We start from the raw sequence: 27,102 nt of genomic DNA, 5'->3' as shown, positions 1-27,102 counted from the left end.
TACATGTTTTTAAATGAATGCATCACTGTGTGAAAATGTTCCTGATGAACATAAAAAGAGGACACATAACTAAATCATCATTTCAAAGTGGTGAGGAAAACCTTCAAATTGTGCATAAATATTGATCAAATTGAGGGAAAGACATTTCTGTTGCTAAAGATGTTCTGGGTGAGACCTCCAGACCTCCTACAAAGATGTTTTTCAAATAGATTAAACTCATCGGCACAGTTTTTGTGCATTTAAAAAAATTATACAGGGAAATAAGTTTGGTTGAGCTGGTCAGCAACTTACAAATTTGTCTAAACAGTATAAAAAACATTGTGATAAAATCGTGATATGATATTTTTCCCATATCGCCCACCGCTACCTTCAAGAGTGGGAAAAAGTAGCGAATACTGAAATGATACACTGGCTATAATGCATGCAGTCAATATGACCACTATGGACTTTCAAGGTAGAAATACTCAAAACTCTTTTGTGTTTTGTGTTTTTGATATAATAACAATGCTAGAATAAAATATAGACACATTTAGGAAAAGTCATGGTCCTGTAGTTACACAGGTTTTATTTTAAGTAAGTTATTACATTGCAAAATTAAAAAACAGTCAAAATGACTGCCTTGGTCTTTCTAGTGTTAAATTGTCATGAATGAAGTCTGAGCTGTGCTGTGTTGTAGTGTCTATCACCACCTCTGAGTGGCGCTGTGGCGCACGATACAACACATGCCGGCGGTAGAAGAAGAAAGCCGTTTCACAACAACACGTCACTTCCTCTGACCGCTGCTAAAGGTAAACACATTTCTAATACAGATTTGAGCCTCCTTGTGTAACTTTTTATATATTTACACCTCTGGTTACAGTAACTAACAGTAACGTTTATCACGGGCTGAAATATCGCGATGTTTCATGAGGCTGAGGGTGTGGCGGGACTGCTTTTATCTGTTCGTGCTGCAAACGAGCTACAAAACATTTTCAAGAGGTTTTATTTGGGTTGAATAATTTTTATAAACTTTATTTAAACAATACTTACAAAAACATCTCATACATTAAAATTCATGTACAGATTTAATCATCACACCCCGTGCACAGCGCTGTCAGTCCTTTAAACTCAGGGCAGGTGATCAGGTGAGCAGGTGATGGCAGGTGAGCAGGTGATGGCAGGTGATGGCAGGAAATATCATCTTCACTGCAAATGAGAAGATTTACCTGCACGGCTTCATCAGGTTTGTGATACAAGATTCTGCACAGGTGTCCAAATCATCAAACATTACATTTCACACTGTATATTCTTTATTCTACATACCAACATATCCCTAAAAGCAAACGACTCGATACACTTTATTGTCCTCTTGGGCTCAAAGTGCTGACATTCAGCATCTTCCACGAGAATCAATAATAATAGAAAAACACATCCACACATTAACAGAAATTCACTTATCAGACGCTTTTATCCAAACATAAATGAACATCAGAGAGTAACTACAACAGAAGCAAGGATCCCGAGAGGAGGAAACAATGTCAGTGCAGTGCAGACGAACATGTGCTGACAGGCAATGCACAGGGACAAGTTGTTCTTCTGAGTGGAGGAAACATGGCTGGCAGGTTAAGTTTCAAATAACAGATTTAATCAGTGTACACACGTGGGAGGTTTCTGGTGGAACATGCAAGAGAACAATTAACACTGCTTAAAATTGAAGAGGATTTAAGTGTCTGGTTTACAGCTCGGTTCCTGGAACCCCCTTGGGCTGTGAATAATGGGAGGAAGATATTGTTGTTCTGCATGATCTTCACGTGAACAGCGGAACAAACTTGATTCTGATGACCATGACTGTTGGTGTCGTGTCCTCATAGAGGCACATGACTCTCAAAGCTTCACTTCTGGCCTTCCAGATCTCGACCAGGGTCTACAAATCTCAGATCAGTGTAAGAACCGCAGGGAGCGAGTTTAAGCTGGATATGAAACATGCTGAACTGAATCCTGATGCCACCATACGACTTACAGACCATCAGTGTGAGGATTGTTTCTTCTATTTAGTTTAATTTCCCATCAGCTGACGGGTGGTTATCTAACAAGGCGCTGTGGTTTCCTTTTTTCCACACCAAGGATTCGTTCCGCTCTCTCCATTGCTTCAGGGCGATAAGTTGGTATTTTGAAGATGCACTGATGTTAGCTACCTTCTTTTTCCAGACGCTGTATTTTCTTCTTCTCTTACTCCTGCAGGTGATCGGCGTCGGCGCCTCGCCTCGATGTTTCGTCTGATCGCGTCCTCTCTGTGCCTGCGGTGTCAGCGTGTCCCCGCTCTGCCCGTTATCCTGCGGCCATGTGTGACGCTGAGCTCGGCAGAGAACCAGCAGACAGTGGAGGCGCTCTACGACCTCTCTGTGGACATCCAGAAGGTCCGTAAGCTGAAGAGCTGGGTCCTGCATCAGAGCCCCGCCTACACTAAGGAGGTGGCCGACCTGCTGAAGGACATGGGGGCGTCCGGCTCGGTCGTCGCCCGGATCCTGGCGCTTCACCCTGAGTCTATCCTTTGTTGCCCGGAGCAGGTGGAGGCTCAGAGGGAGCTGTGGATGTCCGTGTGCCCCAACCAGAAGGAGCTGGTCAGCATCATCGAGAAATTCCCCGCCTCTTTCTTCACCTCCTCCAGTCACCATGACAACCAGCGGGACAACATTGCGTTCTTCCAGAGCTTGAACCTCAACAAGCGAATCGTCACCAAGCTGATGGCGAGCGCTCCACTGAGCTTCAGCCGGCCGGTGGAGCAGAACCAGCTGATGGTGCGGACGCTGCAGCAGGCGTACACAGAACTGGGCGGCGAGGACGCCAACATGAGGATCTGGCTCCAGAAGCTGCTGAGTCAGAATCCGTTTGTCCTCCTGAAGCCTCCGGACGTGCTGAGGCAGAACCTGCTGTTCCTCAGGGACCGCGGCTTCAGCACGGCCGAGCTGCTCCGCCTCCTCTCCAAACTCAGAGGCTTCGTCACCGAGCTGAACCCCGATAACATGCGCCGCACGCTGGCCTTCTCCCAGGACGCCATGGGCTGCTCCGAGGAGGATCTGCGGGACATCGTCCTCAGCTGTCCCGCTCTGCTTTACTACCCCGAAGAGATCCTGTCTGAGCGCTTTAATGGCCTCCTCAGCGTCGGGGTCAGCATGTCTCAGATCACAGAGACCCCCACCGTGCTCGAGCTCACCACACAGATCATCATCTATCGGTTGCAGCGCCTGAGATCGTACGGATATGACGTAAGGACAGGAAGTCTGCAGGTTTTAAACGGCACTAAGAAGGACTTTGAGGTGAGCTGTGGACGGCTTCAGATCCGCAGAGAGAGGCCGCTTTTCAACCCGGTCGCACCTCTAAGAGGAGACGACTGACAGAGAAGAATGAATCAAAACTGAATGTTTTCTGGTCCTGTGATTGTGTACATCTAAATTATATCACATTAAAGTGCCCACACTATAAAGTCACACTCACGTCAAACATCCCTTTTGACAGAATCGTATTTATTTCATAGTTTATTTATTCGTGATTTACCTGAAGAATCTCTGAATGCAGCCCTTAAAGGATGTAAAGAGCGGTTTGCTTTCTTGTGAGATTCATAGGACAGAATAGATTTTACCTTCACTGTCTATTTGTTGTTGATGACGATATATTAACCTGTCAGCACCTCTGGTCACTTCCTGTCAGCGCCTGTGCTCTGTCTCTGGTCACTTCCAATCAATGTGTCCAATCAGACTTAAAGCTGTTCATTTGCACTTCCTGTCGTTGTTTCCTCCTCTCTCGATCCTTGCTTGTGTCGTTCTTACTGATCTTCGTCCCTTTGGATAACAGCGTCTGCTAAGTAAATTGTAGAATACAGATGAATTAATCTATTTGATGTGATAACGAGTACATCAGCTAATGTCTGTCATTATCTTTGGATAACAACGCTGCTTTACGCGTCGTAACGAGCTAGTTTGAGTTGTTTTCTGAAATTCTAGAGAAACTAACTCGTCATCACGGTAACAGCAAAGTTGATATGTCAACAGTAAATGATTCGCTGCATGTCCACTCAGGGCTTCTGTACACGAGAACTCATCCCAGTTTGTATAAAACGCCTGAATGACAGGTGTGCATTACTGAGTATAAATGAACTCAATCCAGGCTTTTACAGCAGATTTATAAGGAGCCTGTGCAAGTTAATTTCACACACAGTTCATAGCAGAGAGGAGATTGAACTGTCTGAGGTGTTTATTAAGAAACTGATCTGTCACTCTATTATCATCTCCTAAAGCTTCTACATGACGAGACTAAAGAAGGAATGAAAATAAAGATCTTAGGGTTCAGATAGGAAGTGGTTTGAACACTAAAACTGAAATTCTGCTGACATTCATCTCCTATAGAGTAGACTCTCTCTTACTGGTTTGTCTGGTTGTCTTGGAGGTTTGAAAGTCTACATATGCTGCTGTTATTATAGTGCCCATAAAGTCAATGTCTACTCTGAGAGAGCTTTGTCTAACGGAGGAGAGGCCGTTTAGAAAATGTTCCGTCTCCTTCTGAACATTTTTTAATGTTTCAAAGTCGGAAAAAGCCCTCAAACATTTTTTCTTCTTTTTAATGGGAGTGAGCGTCACAGCTAATGAGACGAGGAATTTAAGCCTCCAGGGTCACTCTGTGTCTGACTGACGACGACGACCAGGGTCAAAACAAAGACGGGTATTGAGGACGAGTGTGACCAGAGGGAGGAGGAGGAAGAGGAGGAAGACGAAGGGGAAGAGAGAAAAGGAGGAGTGTGACCAGAGGGAGGAGGAGGATATAGGTTGGGCTTTTATAGTGGCAGAGGAGGAGGAAGAGAGGACAAAAGGAGGAAGCCTAGGAGAGAAGAGGAGGTGAAGTAGGAAGAGGAGGGGAAGGGGTAGGCGTGGGAGACGAGTCGAGGGATGGGGGATGAGAAGATGGAAAGAACAGGAGGAGGAGGAAGGGAAAAAGTTGAGGGAGAGGAGAGGAAGAGAAGAAAAGTCGGAGGAAAGGAGAAGGGGAAGAGTCGGAGATGAAGAGAATGAGGATGGGGAGGCGAAGGAGGGATAGAGGAGGAAAGGGGGAGGGAATGGGGAGGAGGTTAGAGGGAGGAGTAAGAAAGGAGGAGACAAAAGAGGTGGGAGCAGAGGAGGAGAAGAGGAGTAATGAGTGGGAAAGAGGAGATGAAATAGAGAAGGAGAGGTGGAGGAAAGAAAGGGATATGAGAGAGGAGGGAAAGGAAAAGGAGGAAGGATGAAGTTGGAGGAGCAGAGGAGCGAAAGCTTGAGAGGGAGGATGATGAAGAGGAGTGGGAGGATGTGTGAGGAAGAGGAGGTGAGGGTGCATAAATGTATTAATTATAGTGATACATTTTATTTACACCTCCTCCTCTCATCTCCTCTCATCACTACAGCTGGAGGAGAGACAGTTTACCTGACGAAGCTCGACTCGTGTTTATCTTTAAGCGTTCTCAGCTGAGAGCTTCCAGCAGCTCCACCTGAAGAACACACACACACCTGACACTCTGCAGGTCACACATCAGGGACACTATCGTCTCTTCTTCAGCAGGTGGAGTCTGTGGGCGGTGTTTTACTGAGACCGCAGGCTTCAGGTGTGCACATTCAGGTCACCTCTATTTGTTACCCACAATCCTCTTGTCCTCTTGAATCACAGACGAGCCGCAGAGGTTAATAAGAGTGAGCATCAATTCTCCTTTTTCATTTCCCAGCAGACACTGGTTGATAACCAAACTGCTTTTATGGGTCGTTTCTCGGTGGAATCAGACGACACCTTCAATTAACGACATAATTTACACGCAGACGAGCGCCGCTGCTGTAAATATTTCTGACTGAAGACAGAGAGAGTTCACCCTCATAGAATATTTTTTAGGATTTATCAGGTTTACGACTGCTATATAGTTACATACACAGTTACTCTCCCACTATTTGACGAGCAGAGGCGCCTGAATGGCCAACTTTCTCAAATGAGATGGTCTTATCAGAGGAATGGATGTCAGGACATCGTTTTTGACCCATTTGCTTCTACATGTGGACATAGATGTTTTAGTGAACTTAACATGCGTGGACAGGGTTATTTTTTGAAACGGAGGTTTTAAAAATACCCGCCTACAAGTGAACTAGGCCTAAACCCAACACTATCACACCAGCTTTGTCCACAAGGGGCGCCAAAATCAACACAAACTGAAGGTCCTCCCTGTATGTAGCTTTAAATCTTACATCACACACACACACACACACACACACACACACACACAATGTACCTGCTGGTTCATTCAGTGTCACCCACCTGGGGGAGGGGTTACTGCCCTTTGTGATGTCATGAAGGGAAAATCTCCAAATGGCCTGTTTGAGCACACATTTTCTGAAAAGTGGAGCAGGTAAAAGACAGAGAGGATGGACTTTTCTCATCATTGGGGGGTTTGTAGACAGACTAGAGACACATATTAGAGTTAGAGGAACATGGTGAAGTGGATTTTATAGAATATGTGCCCTTTAAATCCATCCATAGATGTCTTTTATTCCAGCATGTGTTACAACTATGTGTTTATATCTTACACATTTGACCTTTTTAATGATCATCTTTTATTTTGTTTTCTGGAGGAAGATGCTGTGACCGTTACAGTTATATCTAAAATATCACAAAACTTTAAAATCATCAAAAAAATATGGAGATTTTGACACTCGAAGCCTTTGTGTGTGTGTATGTGTGTGTGTGTGTGTGTGTGTGTGTGTGTGTGTGTGTGTGTGTGTGTGTGTGTGTGTGTGTGTGTGTGTGTGTGTGTGTGTGTGTGTGTGTGTGTGTGTGTGTGTGTGTGTGTGTGTGTGTGTGTGTGTGTTTGTTTCCATCTAGTGGCGACATCATTACATAAACAGCATTGGTTAAAGAATAACAATCTCATTCAGGAAAATGAAGAAGAAAGTCACAAATTCTTTCCCATAAGAAAACAAAACAATGATTTACTATTTATTTTTACCATAAGATTTAAAACATTTGGTCCATAATCGGAGTCTTTGGCTCAGATCATTAGATCTGCAAACAATCCGTCTGTGATCTACGTCGATCTCTGAATCTCTCAGACGTTTTCTCTGAACACCTGCAACGCGTCTCTGAGGAGGAGGACAACGAGGAGGAGGTGGAGGACGAAGGCTGACACTGACACACTGACAGCAGAGAGTGGAGGACGAGGTCAAGGAGGACGAGGGGGAGGAAGAGGAGGAGGAGGAAGGCTGACAGTGACACACTTACAGCAGAGTGAAGAGGAGGATGATGTCAAGGAGAAGGTCCAGGAGGACGTGGTCGAAGAGGAGGACGAGGAGGAAGGCTGAAACTGACACACTGAGAGCAGAGAGTGGAGGATCATTTGTTTTTTACAAAGTCTTGGAAACTGCAGAAATGAATCCAGGAATAAAAGGCACCAAAACCAAGCAGAGAGCTGTTAAAGTGTCCGTGCTCACAGTGTTCAGAGTTCACGTTTATATTTACAGTCTTTGTTAAAGAGTGAGAATCTCCATCACACCACATCAACGCTCTCTTTCTTAAAAACTCGGAATTTGTACTTGACCCCGTTCTCCTCCTGGATTTTACTCGGTACTCCTGGAAATCTGTTTGGAAACAAACAAACAAAGAGGACGTATAAATCCAGGAATAACATCAGTTATAACATTAGTAAGTCGATCATTTATTGTCTTTAGTCATAAAATAAATTAGAATTCACCAAAGTAAGAATGAATTCAGTGGACGTAATCGACTTTAAAACAACATCACAGCAACCACAGATTGAATATCCATTCATCATATTTCATTTAGCATCTTGAACCTTCTGTCTACCTCAGGCGCGTTATCATCACTTTAATATTTCATCTGTAATGTTTGCACGCAGAGAGCAGCTTTGAACCAGAGTCCAGGGGCTTGTAGACGTCCCACCCTGATTTTTAAGGCGATAAGTAGAAAGTGTGACGGGTAACTAGGATGTTCACAGAGATGAAGGTCTGACATGTTTTATCTCTGAGGTAGAGAAATGTGTGCAGACGGAGAGGTGAACACGAACCCTTCCTGCTCTTTAAAGAGTCCTCTGTCGAACGCAGGGAAGAAAACGTCACAGTCGAAGTCGGCCATAATGTCCGTCAGGTACAGCAGGTCACACCACGGGTGCTTCAACGCCTCCTGAGCACAGACCACAACAGAAAAACATGACCAGAGTTAAAAATCAATCTGTTCTATATTCAGTGTATACTACTATAACACTGGAGTTCTGTATCTTATAATACAACTTCTGAGGAGTCAGAGTGGATCACTACATGATCCTGAACACCCAGGTCAGGAGGATTTCAGGAGACGTCCTCATTTCAGGAGTGCAGATGTGAAAACGGCTTGAGAGACTCAGTCCATGTTTACCTTGTACACCTGTGTCCCCCCAACAACCCAGATGGTCTCTATGAGGTCAGCGAGGTGGGGCCGGGTGGTGAGGAGGATGGCACTCGCAAAGTCCGGACACAGGAAGTGGGCCTGGTCTGGAACCTTGCTGCGAGAGGAGAGAGAAACGTTTGTGAGAATATAACGGAGAAATGGCAATGAAAACAGAACCGGTCTGTGGTTAAGCCTAAATATCTGTGTGTGTGTGTGTGTGTGTGTGTGTGTGTGTGTGTGTGTGTGTGTGCTTACTTTAGTGTCGTACTCAGCACCACGTGCAGGTTATTGGCCACTGGGAACAGAGTTTCTGGGTTGGAGTACCAGCACAGTTTGCCCCACACCATCAGATTCATCTTTTCTGAAACAGTCAGAACCAAATATGTGAAATTAAAGTCCAGATCTTGGGGATTAAAGCTTTCATCAACTGAGGTCCACTTCTGGAGCAACAGCACTCGTGCCTGTAAGTGAGGGGCGTGGCTTTAGAGGGAGGACAGAGGGGAGGGGGGGTGCAGGCGGAGCAGTGCGGGAATGCTACTTTAAAAATCAAGCTAGTCTTTTGAAAATTACCAACCCTGCTTTTAACTAGTTAATCACGACTAATTAAGGTCTGATATTAATGCAATAATTATCTTTTAATGGCGAATCTCACACTATTTTGTCCCTTCAGGCTCCCCCTAGATAGTCGTCCTCAGTGTCTCCCTGTAGTCTCAGTGATGTAAAAGGACACTCCTGCATCTTTGAATGTCTCATTTCACTTTAACAAACTCTCACACAGCTCAGCTGACGAGTCCACAGTCATATCCACCTTATGACATTTGTTACCATTCCTTACTTTACTTTATTTCAAAATAAAAGCACACAGCAAGTAAAGTACTCTCAGCTAAAAACAGGACAAATGTTCAAAATTTATTTTTAAATTTGAAATAATGGATTAAAAATGTGATTAATCAGCATTAAAATGTTTAAGTCTGACAGCCTTTATAAATACATATCCTGATGTAAGACACTGTTTGGAGATAAATTAAACAAGTGTGAATGTCTAATTATGGCTGATCAAATGAGTCATATACCTTAAAATTGAGGTTCCTTGTGTTATTCAGGCAAAAATCAATTTGAGTACCGTACATTGACCCCTGATAATAAGAATCTCTAATAATACACTCAGACATACAGCAATGATATAGTCCTGGATAATCTGTGGTTGTAAAATATATTTGATTACTTCCTAATTGGCCCTTAACGTCTGCCATATGTAACTTGAATAGATATTCCCTGATTTGGCACAATACTGATCGATTAAATCAATCTGTTGTAGACTTTTTCAATATTTAGCAAAGTGAGGATATAATGTGTTGCACAATACTGAGATGTAAGCTCGGTTTAGGCTCCAGCGTTTCACAGATGTCGAACAGACAGATACCTGGTTTGGAGACCCGTGTGACTGTGTTCAGGAAGTACTGGAACTCTGACCTGCAAGAAAAACGATTTAAACATTAAAACAACAGCAAATCACCCCAAAGGCGGCTCACAGCTTAAATTCAAGGACAAATTTTTTCAGCATATTCAACTTGACGCCTATACAGACTATCGTGCTGCTGTTGATGCTGCAAGTGACGTCTGAATCTTTTTTAATGTTTCATCACAAAGTTGATGAAACATTAAAGGATTCATTTGTAACTCTGACACCTAGTGTTTAAAATCGGTACTGCGGTCCAAATTCAAAACATTAGGGAGCTGTCTCCCCCCCCCCCTCTAGAGTCCATGCTCACGCAGGTTGTGATGAATTGGTTTCTAAGTGGCAGGACGAGTCTGAGACCTGATTCATATTAATTGTCTTGATGTTATAAATGTATACCAGGGAGCTGTAATGAACAGGTTAGCATACGGCGTGATTAGCTGTTTCTGAGACTGATTATTAAACCTGATAAGAGCTACTCAATCAAACAGGACCGTGAGTGAGAAGAAAGCCTTTAATAATAGTTACTGTAACGTCTGTCAGCACAGCAAAAAGTGCAAAGAGTCAGGAAACACTCATAAACAGGATAAGCAAAGATCATAAGGCCCGCCTGCTTTGTCCACAAGGGGTCGCCAAAATCAATTAAAGTTCCATTGTTGCTTGCAAGTTTCGGGGATACATAGTGAGGCGAAGGTGGGCAGCATGACTCCCAGGCTGTTGGCACTTGAGAGCTCATCTACCATACTGTAGCTAGTAGGAGAGCAAACTCTACAAAGTGAAAACAGACGATACTAAAAGAGTGACACAGCAGCACAGAAGCTGCATGTTAGCCTTCTCCGAGAGGAGTGAAAATCAGAAGTAGGACGACAGTTTAAACCTTTTTTAACTATTAGAGACCCCCCCAAAAAACAGACTACGGTCATGTGTGCAAATCTAATTTTGACAACCTCAGACCTGTCAAAGCCCTGCACCGCCCACCCCTAAGAGATCTATAGCACCCCCCGGTCCCAGGTTGGGAAGCCATGGTCTAGTGCAGTGGTTCTCAAACTTTTTAGACTGCGTACCACCTCCAAAAATATTTGGCTCTCCAAGTACCACCATTATGGTAGATGTTAAAATACACTGTAGGCCTATTTCTACACACATTTCACGCAAGAAGCAAATATATTCATAAAAAGAATATTATTTATTATTGACTGCTGGCAGCCACTCTGTAGGACTACTAAGGGCTAGTGCTAGAACTTACACACACAAAAGTGCAGAACAATAAAAATGACAACTTTATACCAACAACCTGTTTGAGAATATTTAATCTCCAGTGTTTCCCACACAAAGACAATACCTGGGTCCAAGTACATTTCCGACCTGTTCTTATTTAATTTTTCATGTATTCATAAAATTGCTGCGTGCCGCTGTATTATAAGTCTCTGCATTCAACATAGCAAAACTGGCTTTTATAAATATAAATCCCTCTCGACTCCTGCGGAGTGTTAAGACGGCAAAAGAGAGCAGAATCACATCAGCTTCAGAGCAAGAGAGAGAGAGAGAGAGAGAGAGAGAGAGAGGGACGGGGAGCGAGAGAGAGAGAGAGAGAGAGAGAGAGAGAGGGAGGGAGGGGGAGCGATAAGTTCCACTGTCCGTACATGCATCAAAACTGAAGTTTCTCCTGGCTTCATTTTAAAAATGTTAATGTACAGCTGCTTGCTGCCGATTGTGTGCTGAACTCCAATAAATAACAGAAATATCTGTTAATGTAGGCCTATAGCTGCTTGCTTTTGATTCAGGACTGAACTATAACAGAATATCGAGTGGGACTTTTCAAAACGTGAGGTGTACTCCTGTTGTTGTTTATGTCTGTGCACGAGCATAAATTGAACAGATTTAAGTTTGTTGCAAAAATTAAATTAATTTAGAGGGGAAAACACATTTGATATAAATACAACCCAATAGATACAAGACAGATAAGAGTACGACAAAAAATAAATTGTCGTTTTATGCTGAACGGGTTTGTTTTTTATATTGTGGAGATTTCTTTGCGTACCAGTAAAGATTTGAATATTGTCCAGTATGTAACCAGCCTCGGGGAATTCATATTATGTACGTAATATAATTGACATAAGTGCCCAGTCATCAGTCGTAGTTTCTACATTTAACAGAAATATAAAATCTAGAAGTGATGCTGAACAAAGAGTCGTTTGTGAGCAGAAAGAGTCGACTCTTCTGGGCCAAAAGATCCGATCACTAAAAAGAGTTGAAACTCCCACCAGAGCTTGTTCCAGCTGTTTCTCTAAAGAGTCTTTCTATCCTCGTTAAAAAGCTTTTTTAGAATTAAACAGAACAGCAACTTCTGCCTTCGTTCACTGTTAAAGTGTTTAAGGGTTGTAGTTCCAGTCTTACGGTAAAGTCCACGGCAGTTTCCCGTCTTTCCCGATGCCCATGTCGTTGCAGACTGCAGCTATGACGTGGACAGGTTTCCTCTGCACTTCGTCCCGGCTCGTCTCCATCTCTCTTCCACACAGAAACACACACAATCAGCAGCGAGCTGGCTTTGTATCCGCGGAGCTGCAGGTCTTTATTCAGCTCTGAGCTCATCTATTACCGCCCTCCAGCTCTGATTGGACATGGAGGACTTTCCTGTGCATACTGGCTGGCGACGATTTGGAGGATTTCCGACGACCGTGACGCGCCCACGAGGGGGCGTCCTCATCGTTTACACAATCAATATTTACAGTCTACAATGGTTCTCAAACTGTGGTACGCGTACCACCGGTGGTACGTGGGCTCCCTGTGGTGGTACGCAAAGAAATCTCCACAATATGAAAAACAAACCCATTCAGCATAAAATTACAATTTCTTTTTTTTGTCATACTCTTATCTTATCTGTCTTTTATCTATTGGGTTGTATTTATATCAAATGTGTTTTCCCCTCTAAATTAAAATGGTTTTTGCAACAAACAACTTTAATCTGCTCAATTTATGCTCGTGCACAGACATAAACAACAACAGGAGTACACCTCGCGTTTTGAAAAGTTCCACTCGATATTCTGTTATAGTATATGTTGAATGCAGAGACTTATAATAAAGCGACACTGTTTGCACCGAGCCTTCAGTGCGCGCGCCTGCACTCTCTCGCGCGCTCTCTCTCTCAGGTACGCAGCAATTTTATGAATAAATGAAAAATGAAATGATATTTACCGACAGACAAGTTTTGATGAGCAGTAAGCTAAGCCACTCCCTGAAACAGAAACAGACGCTCAACATTAAACACTCTTTAACACGAACAATCAATAAAATAGACATCAGTGGTTCTCAAACTTTTTAGACTGCGTACCACCTCCGAAAATATTTGGCTCTCCAAGTACCACCATTATGGTTAAAATACACTGTAGGCCTATTTCTACACACATTTTACGCAAGAGGCAAATATATTCATAAAATAATATTATTTATTATTGACTGTTGGCAGCCACACTGTAGGACTACTAAGGGCTAGCGCTAGAACTGGCACTTAAACTAACACAACTCTGACATTTGCCCAAATCAAAAAAAGCGCAGAACAATAAAATTGACAACTTTATACCAACAACATGTTTGGAAATATTAAGTCTCCAGTGTTTCCCACACAAAGACGATACCTGGGCCCAAGTATATTTCCGACCTGTTCTCATTTAATTTTTCATTTATTCATACAATTGCTGTGTGCCTGAGAGAGGGAGCAGGGGAGAGAGAGAGCGCGCAAGAGAGTGCAGGCTCGGTGCAAACAGAGCCGCTGTATTATAAGTCTCTGCGTTCAACATAGCAAAACTGCCTTTTAAAAAGAAATCCCTCTCGACTCCTGTGGAGTGTTAAGACAGCAAAGAAGAGCAGAATCACATCAGCTTCACAGCAAGAGAAAGAGAGAGAGAGGGAGGGGGAGCGATAAGTTCCACTGTCCGTACATGCATCAAAACTGAAGCTTCTCCTGGCTCCATTTTAAAAATGTTAATGTACAGCTGCTTGCTGCCGATTGTGTGCTGAACTCCAATAAATAACAGAATATCTGTTAATGTAGGCCTATAGCTGCTTGCTTTTGATTCAGGACTGAACTATAACAGAATATCGAGTGGGACTTTTCAAAACGTGAGGTGTACTCCTGTTGTTGTTTATGTCTGTGCACGAGCATAAATTGAACAGATTTAAGTTTGTTGCAAAAATTAAATTAATTTAGAGGGGAAAACACATTTGTACCACTGAACCACTGGCCTACATCATAAAAATATGCTTTTAAATACTTACTTCGGCTTTAAGTCTGAAGAAAGGTAAGGAAGAACTATAAACGTATTGACCCCACCCCTTCTCCATTAATCATTAATCATCCTGTCAGTTTCTTATATACAGGCCTATCCAAATAAGAAAGCCCTTCAGTCAAACACTGTTGGCAGGTCATATTCATGCAGGCTTATGAAAATGTGCTTTAAACCGAGTCTACAGAACAATAAGGAAACTTGACGCTTGTTAAGTATAAACTTCACATACTTTGTCGTCAAAGATTTGACCCCCACAAATAAGATTTAGACCGTTTTCTAACACGCAAGATGCAATTACTATCAGGGATGCATTTCAGCATAACACTGGATTACCAGAGCTTTAAAGGGCACATATTCTGCAAAATCCACTTCACCATGTTTCTCTAAGTCTAATATGTGTCTCTAGTCTGTCTACAAACCCCCCAATGATGAGAAAAGTTCATCCTCTCCGTCTTCTGCCTGCTCCACTTTTTAGAAAATGTGTGCTCAAACAGGCCGTTTGGAGATTTTCCCTTCATGACATCACAAAGGGCAGTAACCCCTCCCCCAGGTGGGTGACACTCCCACAGCTAGGTGTTTGTTCTGCCCTGAGTCTGCCTGCTCACTGTAAACAATAGGACATGGAGCGAGAAAGACAGAGACACCCAAGCCCTTCCAAAGAGGGGGCGTGGTCAGACACAGCTCATTTACATTTAAAGGTACAGACACAGAAACAGCCTGTTCTGAGCAGGGCTGAAATAGAGGGGTTTATAGACATGATCAAATACAGGATCAGAGTGGATTCAGAACAAGAAACTTCACAGACATGTTTTGAGGAGTTCTGAGACTTATTTAAACTTGGATGAAAAGGAGGAAGATGCGACCTTTAAAGGGGACTTCACACTACGTTACTTTGTACACAGGGGGAGCCAGAATCTGAAAAAACTGAAAGGTCCTCACGGCTACTTTGAGGAGATATTTAATGTTTGATAATGATGCTTCTTTGGTTATTGTTTTGATTGAGAGCCCCCTGGTGGTGGTCTGTGTGATTTACCTTGAGAAAAAGTCCAGGCTTAATGATCGAAACACTGGAGGATGTTAGTTATAAAACATCCCCTTTATTCCCTTTTTGACTGCCTTTAAGTAAACACACATTTAGAAATAAAAAGTACAAAACAACATGGTTAAAACAATAATTCTGTTTTATTTCCATTTTAAACCGTAAGAATTGGTCATCGTTTGTACAAAAATAACAGATCGACGATCAGACGGAGACGAAAAGAAAAACAAGGTGCATTCACAGTTCATCTTTGACTTTTGGTTACATGTGCTTTACAAAATCAAGAGCTGCGAAACCCTGTGAGCAAATATATACAAACTGAGGGAATCAAAAAACAATAAATATGTACAAATCTGTATCATCTGTAAGGTTTTCTTTATCAACAAACAATCATGACAGACGGACTTCAGACAGGAATATAAGGGGCTTGTTTACGAGGAACAGGATTTCATTTGGGTGTTCTATGCAGGTGATTGTGCAGACAGCGGGGTTAACATGTCGGCCGTACACGACAGATCTGCCCCTGATTGCCTGATGGCCACAGCTGTCAGGATTAAACACTACGTTCATTTAATCTTCAAAGACAACCGATGGCTAAAGAAACATTCAGCTGCGTGAATACCTGAGGGGAATAAAAAAGTGTGTTTGCCTCCTGGTTCCAAACACTCCCTCGATGACTTTCTGACTCAGCGGATGGGGAACATAGATTAGCACTTGTGTTACTTTCTACAGTGGAAGACAGAAGGCGGCCTCACGATACCCCGATGTGAAGACTTGATTGTTTTTGCTTGTTTTGTACCCAGAGGGCTGCACTATGAAGCAAGTTAAATGTAAAGTGACTTTCTTTGAGTGGATGAGCTAGCTTGACCAAACCTGAAGCTCCAGTTAGGAGTAACAGGTATCAAGGAGTTAACCAATCAACGGCCTGTTAACTCGGGGACGAAAGGCGTCATTCAGAGAGGCATTTGAAGCTTCTTTTGCACACACGCCTTCTTTAGCCAGCCGTCTCTCTGAGTCTGACGGCAGCAGAGTTTTTATTGGTGCGTTCATGCTTGAACTAAACTCCTGAAACGATCAGTGAGCTGCATGTCTGAACACAAACAGACACGTTCTTCACTCCCACTTCACCTGGAAATTCTTCCACCAACACCCTAGTAAACTTTTCTTGTGAAGTCAAGGTGAGCCCATATGAAAATGCAGCATCATCTTGGGCAAAACTGCAAAAAAGTATCGAGGGAATTTGTAAATATTGATTTTACTACTTGATGCTCTGTTGGCGTTCATTTATTCCTGAGAATCTAAACCCTCAGAGAGAAAAACCCAGAAAATAATCGGTGTAAGGATGTCGTTTTACAGCTGAATTTTAACTGAAACTCGGAACAGCCCGGTCCTGATAAGGTAAGGAGTCCGCTTCATGGCACTGAAACTCGAACTTCCTCACGCTTACATGTTGATCTCACTTGGTCGTGCAGCCCTCTAGTGTTTAAGGGTCCTTTCTCTGCAGATTCAATGTTTTCTCTCAGTTCCCTCCTCTGTTCCTGAGATGTTTCATGCCTCTAACCTGGAGACGTTTTAACAGCTGACCGTCTGATCTCTAATAACCTCAACTGCTCACAAATAGCATGTGCATGAGAGAGTCATTCAGGCTGCAGCTGGATCCAGGACCCCCTGTTCTGTAGTTTATCATGGTGAGTTACAGTCACTGCAGAGTATTGTCCGATGCCGTTCACACTGACGGATCCTTTAAGTCTTTTTCATATCATTTGCTCTGCTTCAAATATTTACGGCAGCTTTCAGGGAGAGCCTCCTCATAGCGCCGCTTCTGTGTCATCTGTCCTCTTTCTGCATTAAAACAAACAAAAACACAGAGAAAAAGTCATGAGATCATAGCACGCAAATATTACACATCAGAGGGCGACACATCAGGGTCTCACAGGGGTGGGGGTTGGGGGTGTGAGTATCTCTTGTGCATACTACATTAGAACTGAATCAACGTGTTAACATGCAGAGAAGTGTATCTTAACCACAAAAACGTCTATACCTGTCCGAGGTATTGTCTCCTGGGTGAGGGGATTTTCAGAAGCCCCTCTTGGAGCCTGACTGCTCCCTGCACCGACTCCTCTCATGTTGCTGCTAGGATTAGATGGAACTGCAGCCAGGAGACCTGCAGGGAGACAAAAACAGTTTTAACTATTAAAAAAAAAAAAAAAAAAAAAAAAAAAAAACTTAGGGAAAATTATAAAAAAATATATATATTTGTATTCTTTGACATGATTTAAAAAAAATCCTTCATCAACCTCGGAGTGATCTGTAGAAATCTGCAGGTACATTTGTAATACCTGAGAGATATTAAACCTTAAGAGGAAACACACCTTAATGCTGCTTGTTTAAAAATGTGTGATTATGTCTGTGAGCCAAATCATCACCAATTTCTGCCGAGGTCAGACCTCAGCCTCGTTATGTTTCCCAACTCAGTTTGCAATACAAAATAAATGGGAGTCCATTTTCAATCGCGCCACGTTGCGTGCATTGTGTGATGGTGAAGGCTGTACTCTCTGTAATGACGATGCGTGCCTGAGTCTTTTACACTGGAATAATGATCGCCCGGTATAGGACACAGATTACAATATCTGGAAGCTACAAATACTGTGACACAAAGCCTCCATGCAGAGGACTGTGGTGACATCTACACAGGTTGCATAGATTTCTTTCAGTGAAGAAAAAGTTTGCATTCAAGACAGTCAGACGAGAACGTGTTCTTGTTTAGTTGCAAAATTAAACCAAACATCCAAATCAGGTCAAATTTAAAGGTCATATATTCTGCTAAATCCACTTCCCCATGTTTCTCTAAGTCCATCCTCTCCGTCTTCTGCCTGCTCCACTTTTCAGAAAATGTGTGCTCAAACAGGCCATTTGGAGATTTTCCCTTTATGACATCACAAAGGGCAGTAACCCCTCCCCCAGGTGGGTGACACTCCCACAGCTAGGTGTTTGTTCTGCCCTTCCAGAGAGGGGGCGTGGTCACACACAGCTCATTAACTATTAAAGGTACAGACACAGAAACAGCCTGTTCTGAGCGGGGCTGAAATAGAGGGGTTTATAGACATGATCAGACATGTTTTGGGGAGCTCTGAGACTTATTGAAACCGGTTGAAAAGGAGGAGGATAATATGTGACCTTTAAGGTAATCAAAGTTAAATTTCACCAATGGGACAAAGTGTGAGTTGGATGTTATGAGTATGTTGGTCACGGTGTTACCTAGTCCTCTGTAGCTGGAGAGCTGCTGGTAAATCTGCCTCATCCTCTCAATGTTGATGCGGCTGGCCTCTGCGTGGTTCACCATGGGCTTCGGGTAATGAACTCCGATGATACATTTGGCCGCCTTCTGCACTTCCTCCGGGGCGTTCCACGGATCATAAATGTATTCAGCTGGAAAGCCTCTTAGTACCGGCAAATAACGCCTGGACACAGAGAAAGAGAAGAATGAAGACAAGAGGAACATGATGTGAGTTTAATGCTCAGTATTCAATTACAACAATTTCCCATCACGTTAAACATGAAGCAAAAAGACCGAACATTTCAACAGTCCAGTATGAATGTTGAAACACTTTTAAAAAAAGGGGCTAAAATGAAGAGAGCACATGGCCTACACACCCTTCAAAACAACAGCAAGGGGCACAAATGAATCACAACACTGCCGGCTAATAACCGGTGGCTGGTACTTTATTCTTCATGTGATGCAGATTAAACGCTCACTGACCGTATGTAGTCCCCAGAGGGGTCTGTGCGTCGTCCAAATCCCACGGGGCAGTAACATTTGAAAAACTGCTGAAAGAAGGAGCTGCAGGAGAGCCACATCCAGCTACCAGCGTTTACACTCCAGTCTGCGTCTATGAGCAGCTCCTCAAACGCCTGAGTACAACACAGAAAGAAAACATGATTGTTAAACACATAAGCACCTTCACTCACAGTGACTTTCTGTTAAAGCTTTGGCTGTTCATGTCAGGTGTAAACGTTAAAACTGGATCCCACAGGACCATAGGTACTGACAGTGGACCACCTGAGACGTCACCTCTTTTAACTGAATAATTATTTAAATCATTTACAGTCTCACGAGTTAGACCAAGAGGATTTTTATCTGCAGATCACAAATAAATCTATAGTGATCATGCTAAAGCCTTTTTAAATCGCTGGTGAACTGTGCAAGGGCTCCACCTCCTTAAAATACAATTTACAGTAAAGTCCGGTATATAAGTCGCAGTCTGTGTTTGGAGGTCTCTCAGAGAGAAAAAAAGGTTTAAAGTGTCTTCCTTTGTAAAGGGTAAATGGACTTGAGCTTGTAAAGCGCTTTTACTCTGCAGGTCACACCTACACATTCACACACTGATGGTAGAGTCTGCTGATTAAAGAGTCCATCAGAAGTAACTAATCTATACATATACATTCACACGCCGCAGATGAAGCAGCGGGAGCAATCTGGGGTTAAGTGTCTTGCACACGGACACAAACGATTACAGTCAATTATGTCTCAAATTTAACTCAACATATACCAGTGATCAAATATTATTATGGACATATTTCTGGTTTTCATGATTTCATGGCAGATTTTGTCACTTTTTCTTCATGTTTCCAATTAATTCCAATTCCAATTAATATGTAAAAATTGACCTGAGGGCCACGTTGAGGGTTGAGGGTTGATGGGGGCCGCCAGTTGCCCTGCCATAAAGCAATGTAAAACCACACACTGGGACACCACTGTTACGTTGATGTGGATGTACCATGTAAGTAGATGGCAGAATCACATTAATATTTAAAAATAAACACTTCTGTTCCCACCTTCATGCCTTCCTCCCAGCTGATCCACAGGTCTCCCCTGGTCAGGAAGCAGGCCACAGCGTGCCGTGCCAAGTGATGGACCCAGCCCTCCTGCCTCAACTGGGTCATGATGGCATCTATCCAGGGAAAGCCTGTCTGTCCCTCCGCCCACTTGGCCAGAGCTTCCGGGTTTCTGTCCCAGGGGACCTGCACGCACACAGGGTTTCCCTCCATCTTGTCAAAGCAGGGGTTGTTGGTGGCGGAGGTGTAGAAGAACTCCCTAAACAGCAGCTGACCGTACAGGGAGAGAGGCGGGGAGTTGTTCTCCTTCACCTGATGAGGCAACGGAAACAAAAACAAGTACATCAACTTCGATGATTGGCCAAAGGGGCTGATAAAAAGTTTGTGAGTTAAGAATAATTAAGTTAACAAGGTTACAAACATGCACCTGCAAAACTCAGTCAGCATCTCACCTTAAAACCTAATTGGACTGAAGGGGCTAGGTGTTCGTAGATACTGTAGGGGCTTTTAATTGATGTATTTCATGTTGCTGTATCTGTGGTCATACGTACCTTTATGTACAGGTCGGTGAGTTTTGAGTAGAATAGTCGACAAGAGAGACATCCGAAGCGCAGGTACGGACTGAGGCCCGTGGGACTGGCCAGCAGGGAGTTAGCGTTCATACGAGGACTCTCGAAGTTTGCCACCCACGCCTGAAAAAGATCATCAGTTCACTTTAAGTAAAATAAAACCAGCTTGATGTCTGAGAGGAGGTCTGATCCTGGATAAATATTTAAGCCTCTTATCAAGGCCCAAGTGTGGTCTTCTTACCTTCCTCTCCAGGTGTCTCTCCAGCCTGATGAGGGCTTCTGTTTCTCCACCCGGCCACACGGCTTCGCTCAGGCCCTCCGTGTCAAAACCTGAAAATGAAAACATACAAGTGTAAAATAAGATTAAGAGCCCAAAGTCTGGTACACAGAATTATTGGTTTCATCAAAGAATCAAAAACAGCAGACAAAAACTCACCCAACTCTTCCAGGGTCGGCACACCGAACTTGTGGTCGTGGTCGTCACTGATGGGCGTGACACAGTTTTTGATCACATCCGGTGTGATCGTCTCTGCAGGGTGCTCCACGGCTTCCATCCGGCTAACGAGAGCCTGGAAGCGCTTATAGGTGAGAGGAGGCTGACCATCGTTCAGTTCAATGATCCTTCAACACAGAACACGTGACAGGAATCAGTTTAAATGTGCACACGCACAGACGAGAGCAGACACGGACGGTACACTTCGGACAAAACAGTCACTGTATCGTCACTCACTTGGCCAGGTCGTAGAGTGTGTGTGAAATCCGCACCATGACCTCCACCTTCGCTTCGCTGGCGAGCTTCTGAATGGTGGCATCACGCTCCTTCCCAAACGGCTCAGAGTCATATTCATAAGATAAACGGTTGATCTTCCACTCCTGAGGAAAAGATCAGAGTTGGATTTTAGAATGGTTTCATAAAGGGCACACCACAAACAAAAAATACTAGCGTATTTTATGTCTAGTCAAAAGTATCTCATGAAGTTTAAAGGTCACATATTATACTTAAACCACTTCCCCATGTTTTTCTAACACTAATATGTGTCTCTAGTCTGTCTACAAACCCCCCAATGATGAAAAAAGTCCATCCTCTCCATCATCTGCCTGCTCCACTTTTCAGAAAATGTGTGCTCCAACAGGCCATTTGGAGATTTTCCCTTCATGACATCACAAAGGGCAGTAACCCCTCCCCCAGGTGGGTGACACTCCCACAGCTAGAGACACGCGCACTAACCACTAGGGTATCAGCGCCCCCCCCCCAAATCTTAAATTTCTAAATCTACTATTGAAAAGAGTTATAACAGAAACATAAGGTTAGGATTGTTAAACATCAATCGGCATCTCGTGTCACACCTTAAACAGACGAGGGAAGACGTCGGTGGGCTGTCCTCTGATGACAAACAGACGGGAGTTCAGTTTACGCAGGCTGGCGTCCAAATCCTCCAAACAATGCAACAAAAACCTGAAACAAAACACACAGAGGGAATCTGTTTAGTCATTTTACACTGATTAGATGGCATCTGACAAGACACCAGGGTCACACTAAACCAAATGATGAGACTGTTATGACAAGGGAAGGCTGATCGGATGATACGAGACAAACACTGGGGGGCTAAAAGCACCACTGCTGCAGCACAAAACCCACTGTGTGTGTGTGTGTGTGTGTGTGTGTGTGTGTGTGTGTGTGTGTGTGTGTGTGTGTGTGTGTGTGTGTGTGTGTGTGTGTGTGTCACATGAGGAACATTCAATGGAACACAAACAGCTGCAAGTAAAAAACAATATTCAAATCTTATATCTGTTGCTCAAGGGGATCCAAAGTTTCACAGAAAAAGATCAAAACCTCAACACGAGACCCTGTGTGCAGAGCGTGCTGATTGGACTTAAACATTAAGCTGATTAGATGTTCAAATATTTCCTTTTTGTCGGAGTCAGGGCTTGAGGCTGCTTCTCTGCATGTGTGGAGATTTAATTACACCAAGTCATACAACTGTACATTCAGAAGACTAAAAAATAAACACATTCAACATTCAACATAAACGCTCCTCAATTAATCCCACCAAGAAGATAACCACTGAGCATTACAGCAGGAAACCCACGTTACTTATTATCACTTTCATTTTGACAACACTAACTACTAACTTGAATGAAGCATGACGTGGTGTAAAATTTAAAGCATGATTCACATGGTTCAGCTGTTTTAATTACAACTACCAGTCAGTCAAAGCATGAAGCAGAAGATATGGAGTAAAAAGTGTGAACATGCAGCGCCCTCTGCTGGTGAACTTGTTGTAGACACACAGCCATCTGCATTTTTCTGCTTCTCTAATGTTAACCCAGACTGGATGTTTGTTAAAACAACAAAAACAGTGCCCTCTATGGGTTAAGTAAGGATTCACACATGTATTACAGAAACAAACAAAATGAAAGTGTGTTACTCTCCTCTCTGACAAACCTGAACTTATCAAAACAGGATGAGTTTCACTACATTTATATACTTACAGATAAACTCCAACATACTGTCTTCTAACTTGCAAACAAACATTTACTGACATCGTTTTGATCCTAGATCTTCATTGATATAGTTTATTAAAAAAAGGCGGAACATCTTATAAAGGAAGTGGCTATGAGCCTGCCACCAGTCATCATGACGTCAACTCTGAATCAGCAAACAAACATCAGCTTCCTGATTGAAGCACACATACCAAAAGAATGACTCTAAGGCGAGGAGGCAGTTATAACAAATATGTAATTTCACATATTTTAAGTTTAAACGACACTGAAGGTCCCAAAAGCTAAAAGCACACATCTTCCAACCATTCCAGGGCCAAGAAAGTGTACCGGTAATTGTCCCGTTCTATGCTGAGGCACAATTGGCTTGAGTACGGCACGGTACAGATGGCCAGTGTGACTGCGCCCTTAGTTAACAAGACAGTTGGACTCTAAACATAAAAAAGGGACACGCCTGCACATCGGAGAACAACACAGAGAACATGACGGCTACTTAACTGACTTTGTGGCTTCTTTTCAGTCATTTTAGTCAGATACAGCAAGAACACTCCGGGATTTCTCGACAATGAAAACCTCTCCACTTTTCGTGTTAAAAACATGAAGACAAATCGTTTGAAAACCCCAACAATATTGAGCAGCCAGATCATTTACAGAGTGCACAAAGTGATGTCATGGTTGTGGATGCATGTGAACGGATTGATATGTCTTTCACACTTGCAGAAAACTCCTGAAAGTATTTTTTTCCACATGAAGTCAGAGTGAGCTGATGTGAGAACACAGCAGGATATAATCAGGAGAATTGACCTGGAGCGAGTGGGAGGGGGTGGTGACCTTTATTCCCTGTGATCGCTGCACGACCATAGACTGTCTGCACGCCACCTCTACCATCTCTGTGCTCTAATGAACCTGCTGCATCATGTTTCCTGTTCTCCAGTATGTTCTTCTCCACTCTTTAGTTCACATTGAGATTCTGTTCAACTACACGTAGCATTGATAGAAAGACACATATTCTCATCATAGCATCGTACAGCAGACTCTATCGATTTGTCTGCTATACTGCATCACCCCCCTCCCGTCTGACAGGGACAGTCTCCCGCTGTGATGTGTGAACATCCAGATCAGATGGATTTCAGGAGCAGTCCTCACATTTCCTAGATATTTTCAGGAGTGCTATATGTAAAAGTCTATAGTGTGCACACTGTAAATGAAGTGGTGGTGGTGGCAGTAGTGGGTGGGTATGATGAGTGTGTGTTTAATGTAGGCCAGCCCCTGTGAGGGGCGGGGATGAAGTTATGAACATCACGACACACTGACCCACTTTCTAACTCAGGGACGGGGAGCAGGACAAATCTTTGTCATGTCGCCTGACACAGCAGCATCTTTATGAAGCTCAACGTCAATTCCTTTACTCTATTATTTTTGCAAATACCATCTTCCCAAAACTAAGTGGCTGACCAAAACCACTAAAATCAAAGATGGAGGACTACAAAGTGGTACAAAATGTTCTTCTGTTATACACACAGTTCAAACATCTGCATAGGAAAGGCTGAGGGGAAAAATAAACTACTGGTTTTTCTAAAACATTATCTCCATCAATACATTACACATTTATTCAAAATGTATTACATTTGGGCCAAACTATCATTCTCATTCAGTATTCTAAACAAATGTATTGTTTACAATTTTTTTTCGATAACGATACCAATCCAACAACCAATCAATTACGACTTTTGGTAACAACAAATAAATTCAGTATCGTTGCTCCAGAAAATGATAATACCCCCTTTTGTTGAAACTTGTTGTATCGGGTTTAGTCGCTTTGTGGGTTAAAAACTACCTCCCCCCCTTTACATACTGCATGTTCTGACCCAATGTTCCCCTTCTCACCTCCACCTGTTGATGCCCACATTGGAGGATCCCGCGAACCAGGGGTCCAGGATGTAGATGCACCGCAGGGTGTCCGCTCCCCGCATAGAGTCCCTCAGAGACGGGTTGTCGTGCAGCCGCAGTCCCTTCCTGAACCAGTGGATGGTGTTGACAACCATGTCACCTGCTGTCTTTAATATCCCAAGTGAAGGTGGAAAAGTGGGGGAGGGGGTGTCCCCAACAACAATAATAAGATGTCCTTGAAGACAGAAGTCTTCGGAAGTAGCTTTAGATTGTCTGGTAACGATTATTCTCTTAACCTTGCTCCATGAATTCATCCACAGAGTTGAGTCTCCTGAGCGGCGGGGGCAGCATGTGTGAAAGCAGACGACCGCCGGGGATGCTCAAAAACAGCACAGACGTCCCCCTGATTAGCGGGAACGATTAAATAGTTACAAAATATGCGACAACAAGTTCATTATAAAGACGTTTAAGACAGCAGAGACGGCTAAAGTTTAACACACGGGACTAGCTAAAGCTCCCGCTAACGCTATCGTAACAACAAGTACAGTACGACCGCAAGAATATGTCCGCTTCGTTTCAACGAGTAGATTAAGTAATCGGCAAATTAGCACTCCAACTCGTCAAACAATTTGTAGTTACTGTAAAATAACTCGTGGTTAAGTGGTCCGCCGCGTAACCCGTACTCTGTGTACCTACAGATCTACAGGAACACGCAGGACAATCTGCGCCCTCTGATTGGTCAGAATCAGAAGTTATACAAGCGTTCCCCTGTCACGTTTCTATAATGTGCTTTCTTGACTCCTGTTTAAACTCAATATTACACCGTTTTAAATCATCCACACGTCCATACTCGGCCGTAGTGTCTGCAAATATTCGACCAGTGTTCATCTATAGAGAGCAGAGACTTGAGAAAGTGCACAAAAGTGTATTTTAAAAGCAGCCAATGGGAGGCGCAGGATTGAGTTACGTGGACACTGAAGTACCCGGATGAGCACATGAAGCGCGGCGTGGTAATTTTTTCTCTCACCACGTGCGTTTGTTTTACTCCACAGGCCGCCCCGCTTATTCTACAAGTGTGCATGGCCAACCCCGCCCACTCTCAGCAGAGATGATCTGTTAGCAACGTGACCCACAATAAATTACATGAAGGAGTTAATAAATACTCTGTTATAGTTTATATAGCCCTATATTGAAAACGCATACGTTTTTGCTCTCATACAGAGGCGATTCTAGAGTCTATTGGGGCCCAAGACAAACATTCACAGGGGCCCCTCCAACCAGCGTTCACCACCATTCGTATGTCTTAAGTTTACACCTGTATTATCATTTCTAAATAAAAGTATAAAGAACATTAAGAACGTTGTCTTTATAAAATATGACGATGAAGAATGATGATTAAAAAATGGGTCAAAGAACAAAACCATAATGTAATGCTAGCTGAAATTATGCCAATCAAGGTTCTTTCCCCCATATTTAGGGCTAGATGAGTAACATTCAGTCATTACTGGTAAATGAGTGAGTGCTGTACATTGGGGCCCCCTTAGGGAGGTTTCCTACTGTCATTGCTAAGTGATGCTGCATTCATGTGGTGTCGGACACATCGGAAAAATGAGTTTACGAGTTGTAAAATGGACACAAACACCTGCTTAAGTCAGAACACACTGTACGGGGGGGCGGGGGGGGGGGGTGAATGTTTTGATGACTCATCACATTCACAATAAGGCCTGACCTGATTGACAGGCGGGCGTGGTGTAACAGTTTGTCAGGAGGCTTATAACCCGCCTCAGCTCCAGCTCTCAGCCTGTCGTTAGGTTGACTGAAAGTTAGGATGAGACAGCATTTCCAGCATGGAGACCGCCATCGATGGGACTCCAGCGCCCCCTGCAGGAACAGATGGTTCACATCACTCAGGCTTCTTCCATAAATATTTACAGTCTATAGTTTATACACATTTTTAGAAATAAAAATGAACCGAAGGCAAAGCATCTTAACTTACAACAACACTCAGTTTATGTAAACTTGTTTTTCTCATTATAGGGTTAGGGTATCAATAGAGTCAGAGATCTCAGTCAGGCAGAGCGCTCACATAACCAGTGG

The 27,102-nt window shown here is 43.3% G+C and overlaps 3 protein-coding genes across 6 annotated transcripts; 1 reads left to right on the top strand and 2 right to left on the bottom strand.

Annotated features, from left to right (window-relative positions):
• The first annotated feature begins 714 nt into the window (after positions 1 to 714).
• On the top strand, positions 715 to 3,467 carry mterf2 (mitochondrial transcription termination factor 2). Of its 4 annotated transcripts, none has more exons than XM_020642727.3 (2): positions 715 to 788; positions 2,221 to 3,467. In XM_020642727.3, exon 2 carries the CDS (start codon positions 2,247 to 2,249, stop codon positions 3,372 to 3,374), a length of 1,128 nt encoding a protein of 375 aa, XP_020498383.2. In that variant the 5' UTR covers positions 715 to 788; positions 2,221 to 2,246; the 3' UTR covers positions 3,375 to 3,467. The 4 variants fall into 4 exon arrangements, with proteins under 4 accessions (XP_020498383.2, XP_029134520.2, XP_020498375.2 ...); XM_029278687.2 differs by having other exon boundaries at positions 754 to 788; positions 2,188 to 3,467; XM_020642719.3 differs by lacking the exon at positions 715 to 788 and adding an exon at positions 808 to 1,222.
• A 3,501-nt stretch (positions 3,468 to 6,968) lies between these two features.
• Positions 6,969 to 12,557, bottom strand: zgc:153031. The gene is made up of 6 exons (XM_020626908.3): positions 12,281 to 12,557; positions 9,848 to 9,897; positions 8,680 to 8,785; positions 8,413 to 8,539; positions 8,066 to 8,181; positions 6,969 to 7,619 (listed from the first exon to the last, which is right to left on the bottom strand). Exons 1-6 carry the CDS (start codon positions 12,385 to 12,387, stop codon positions 7,529 to 7,531), a joined length of 597 nt encoding a protein of 198 aa, XP_020482564.1. The 5' UTR covers positions 12,388 to 12,557; the 3' UTR covers positions 6,969 to 7,528.
• A 2,775-nt stretch (positions 12,558 to 15,332) lies between these two features.
• On the bottom strand, positions 15,333 to 25,807 carry cry1b (cryptochrome circadian regulator 1b). Its single transcript, XM_020641910.3, has 11 exons — positions 25,003 to 25,807; positions 21,961 to 22,069; positions 21,344 to 21,486; positions 21,050 to 21,234; positions 20,855 to 20,943; positions 20,596 to 20,736; positions 20,045 to 20,356; positions 18,969 to 19,120; positions 18,467 to 18,669; positions 17,250 to 17,372; positions 15,333 to 17,050 (listed from the first exon to the last, which is right to left on the bottom strand). The coding sequence occupies exons 1-11, from the start codon at positions 25,317 to 25,319 to the stop codon at positions 16,968 to 16,970; spliced, it is 1,857 nt and encodes a 618-aa protein (XP_020497566.1). The 5' UTR covers positions 25,320 to 25,807; the 3' UTR covers positions 15,333 to 16,967.
• Between the last annotated feature and the right edge of the window lie 1,295 nt (positions 25,808 to 27,102).

Source organism: Labrus bergylta, chromosome 7 (genome assembly GCF_963930695.1).
Source record: "Labrus bergylta chromosome 7, fLabBer1.1, whole genome shotgun sequence".
NCBI classification, from domain to species: domain Eukaryota; kingdom Metazoa; phylum Chordata; class Actinopteri; order Labriformes; family Labridae; genus Labrus; species Labrus bergylta.
The sequence above is the reverse complement of the archived record's forward strand: the minus strand, read 5'-3'. Positions and strand labels throughout refer to the sequence as shown.

What these genes read in the sequence shown, in the direction of transcription:
- mterf2 (XM_065956939.1), top strand. Translation starts at nt 1,192, where the DNA reads ATGAGAAGATTTACCTGCACGGCTTCATCAG. An exon ending in TACCTGCACGGCTTCATCAG is followed by an intron (nt 1,223 to 2,187) that starts GTTTGTGATACA and finishes TTCTTTTTCCAG; the next exon opens with ACGCTGTATTTTCTTCTTCT.
- zgc:153031 (XM_020626908.3), bottom strand. Translation starts at nt 12,387, where the DNA reads ATGGAGACGAGCCGGGACGAAGTGCAGAGGAAACCTGTCCACGTCATA. An exon ending in GTGCTGAGTACGACACTAAA is followed by an intron (nt 8,540 to 8,679) that starts GTAAGCACACAC and finishes CTCCTCTCGCAG; the next exon opens with CAAGGTTCCAGACCAGGCCC. An exon ending in GGGGGACACAGGTGTACAAG is followed by an intron (nt 8,182 to 8,412) that starts GTAAACATGGAC and finishes GTCTGTGCTCAG; the next exon opens with GAGGCGTTGAAGCACCCGTG.
- cry1b (XM_020641910.3), bottom strand. Translation starts at nt 25,319, where the DNA reads ATGAATTCATGGAGCAAGGTTAAGAGAATAATCGTTACCAGACAATCT. An exon ending in ACACTCTACGACCTGGCCAA is followed by an intron (nt 21,235 to 21,343) that starts GTGAGTGACGAT and finishes TCTGTGTTGAAG; the next exon opens with GATCATTGAACTGAACGATG. An exon ending in GCTGGGAGGAAGGCATGAAG is followed by an intron (nt 19,121 to 20,044) that starts GTGGGAACAGAA and finishes TGTTGTACTCAG; the next exon opens with GCGTTTGAGGAGCTGCTCAT.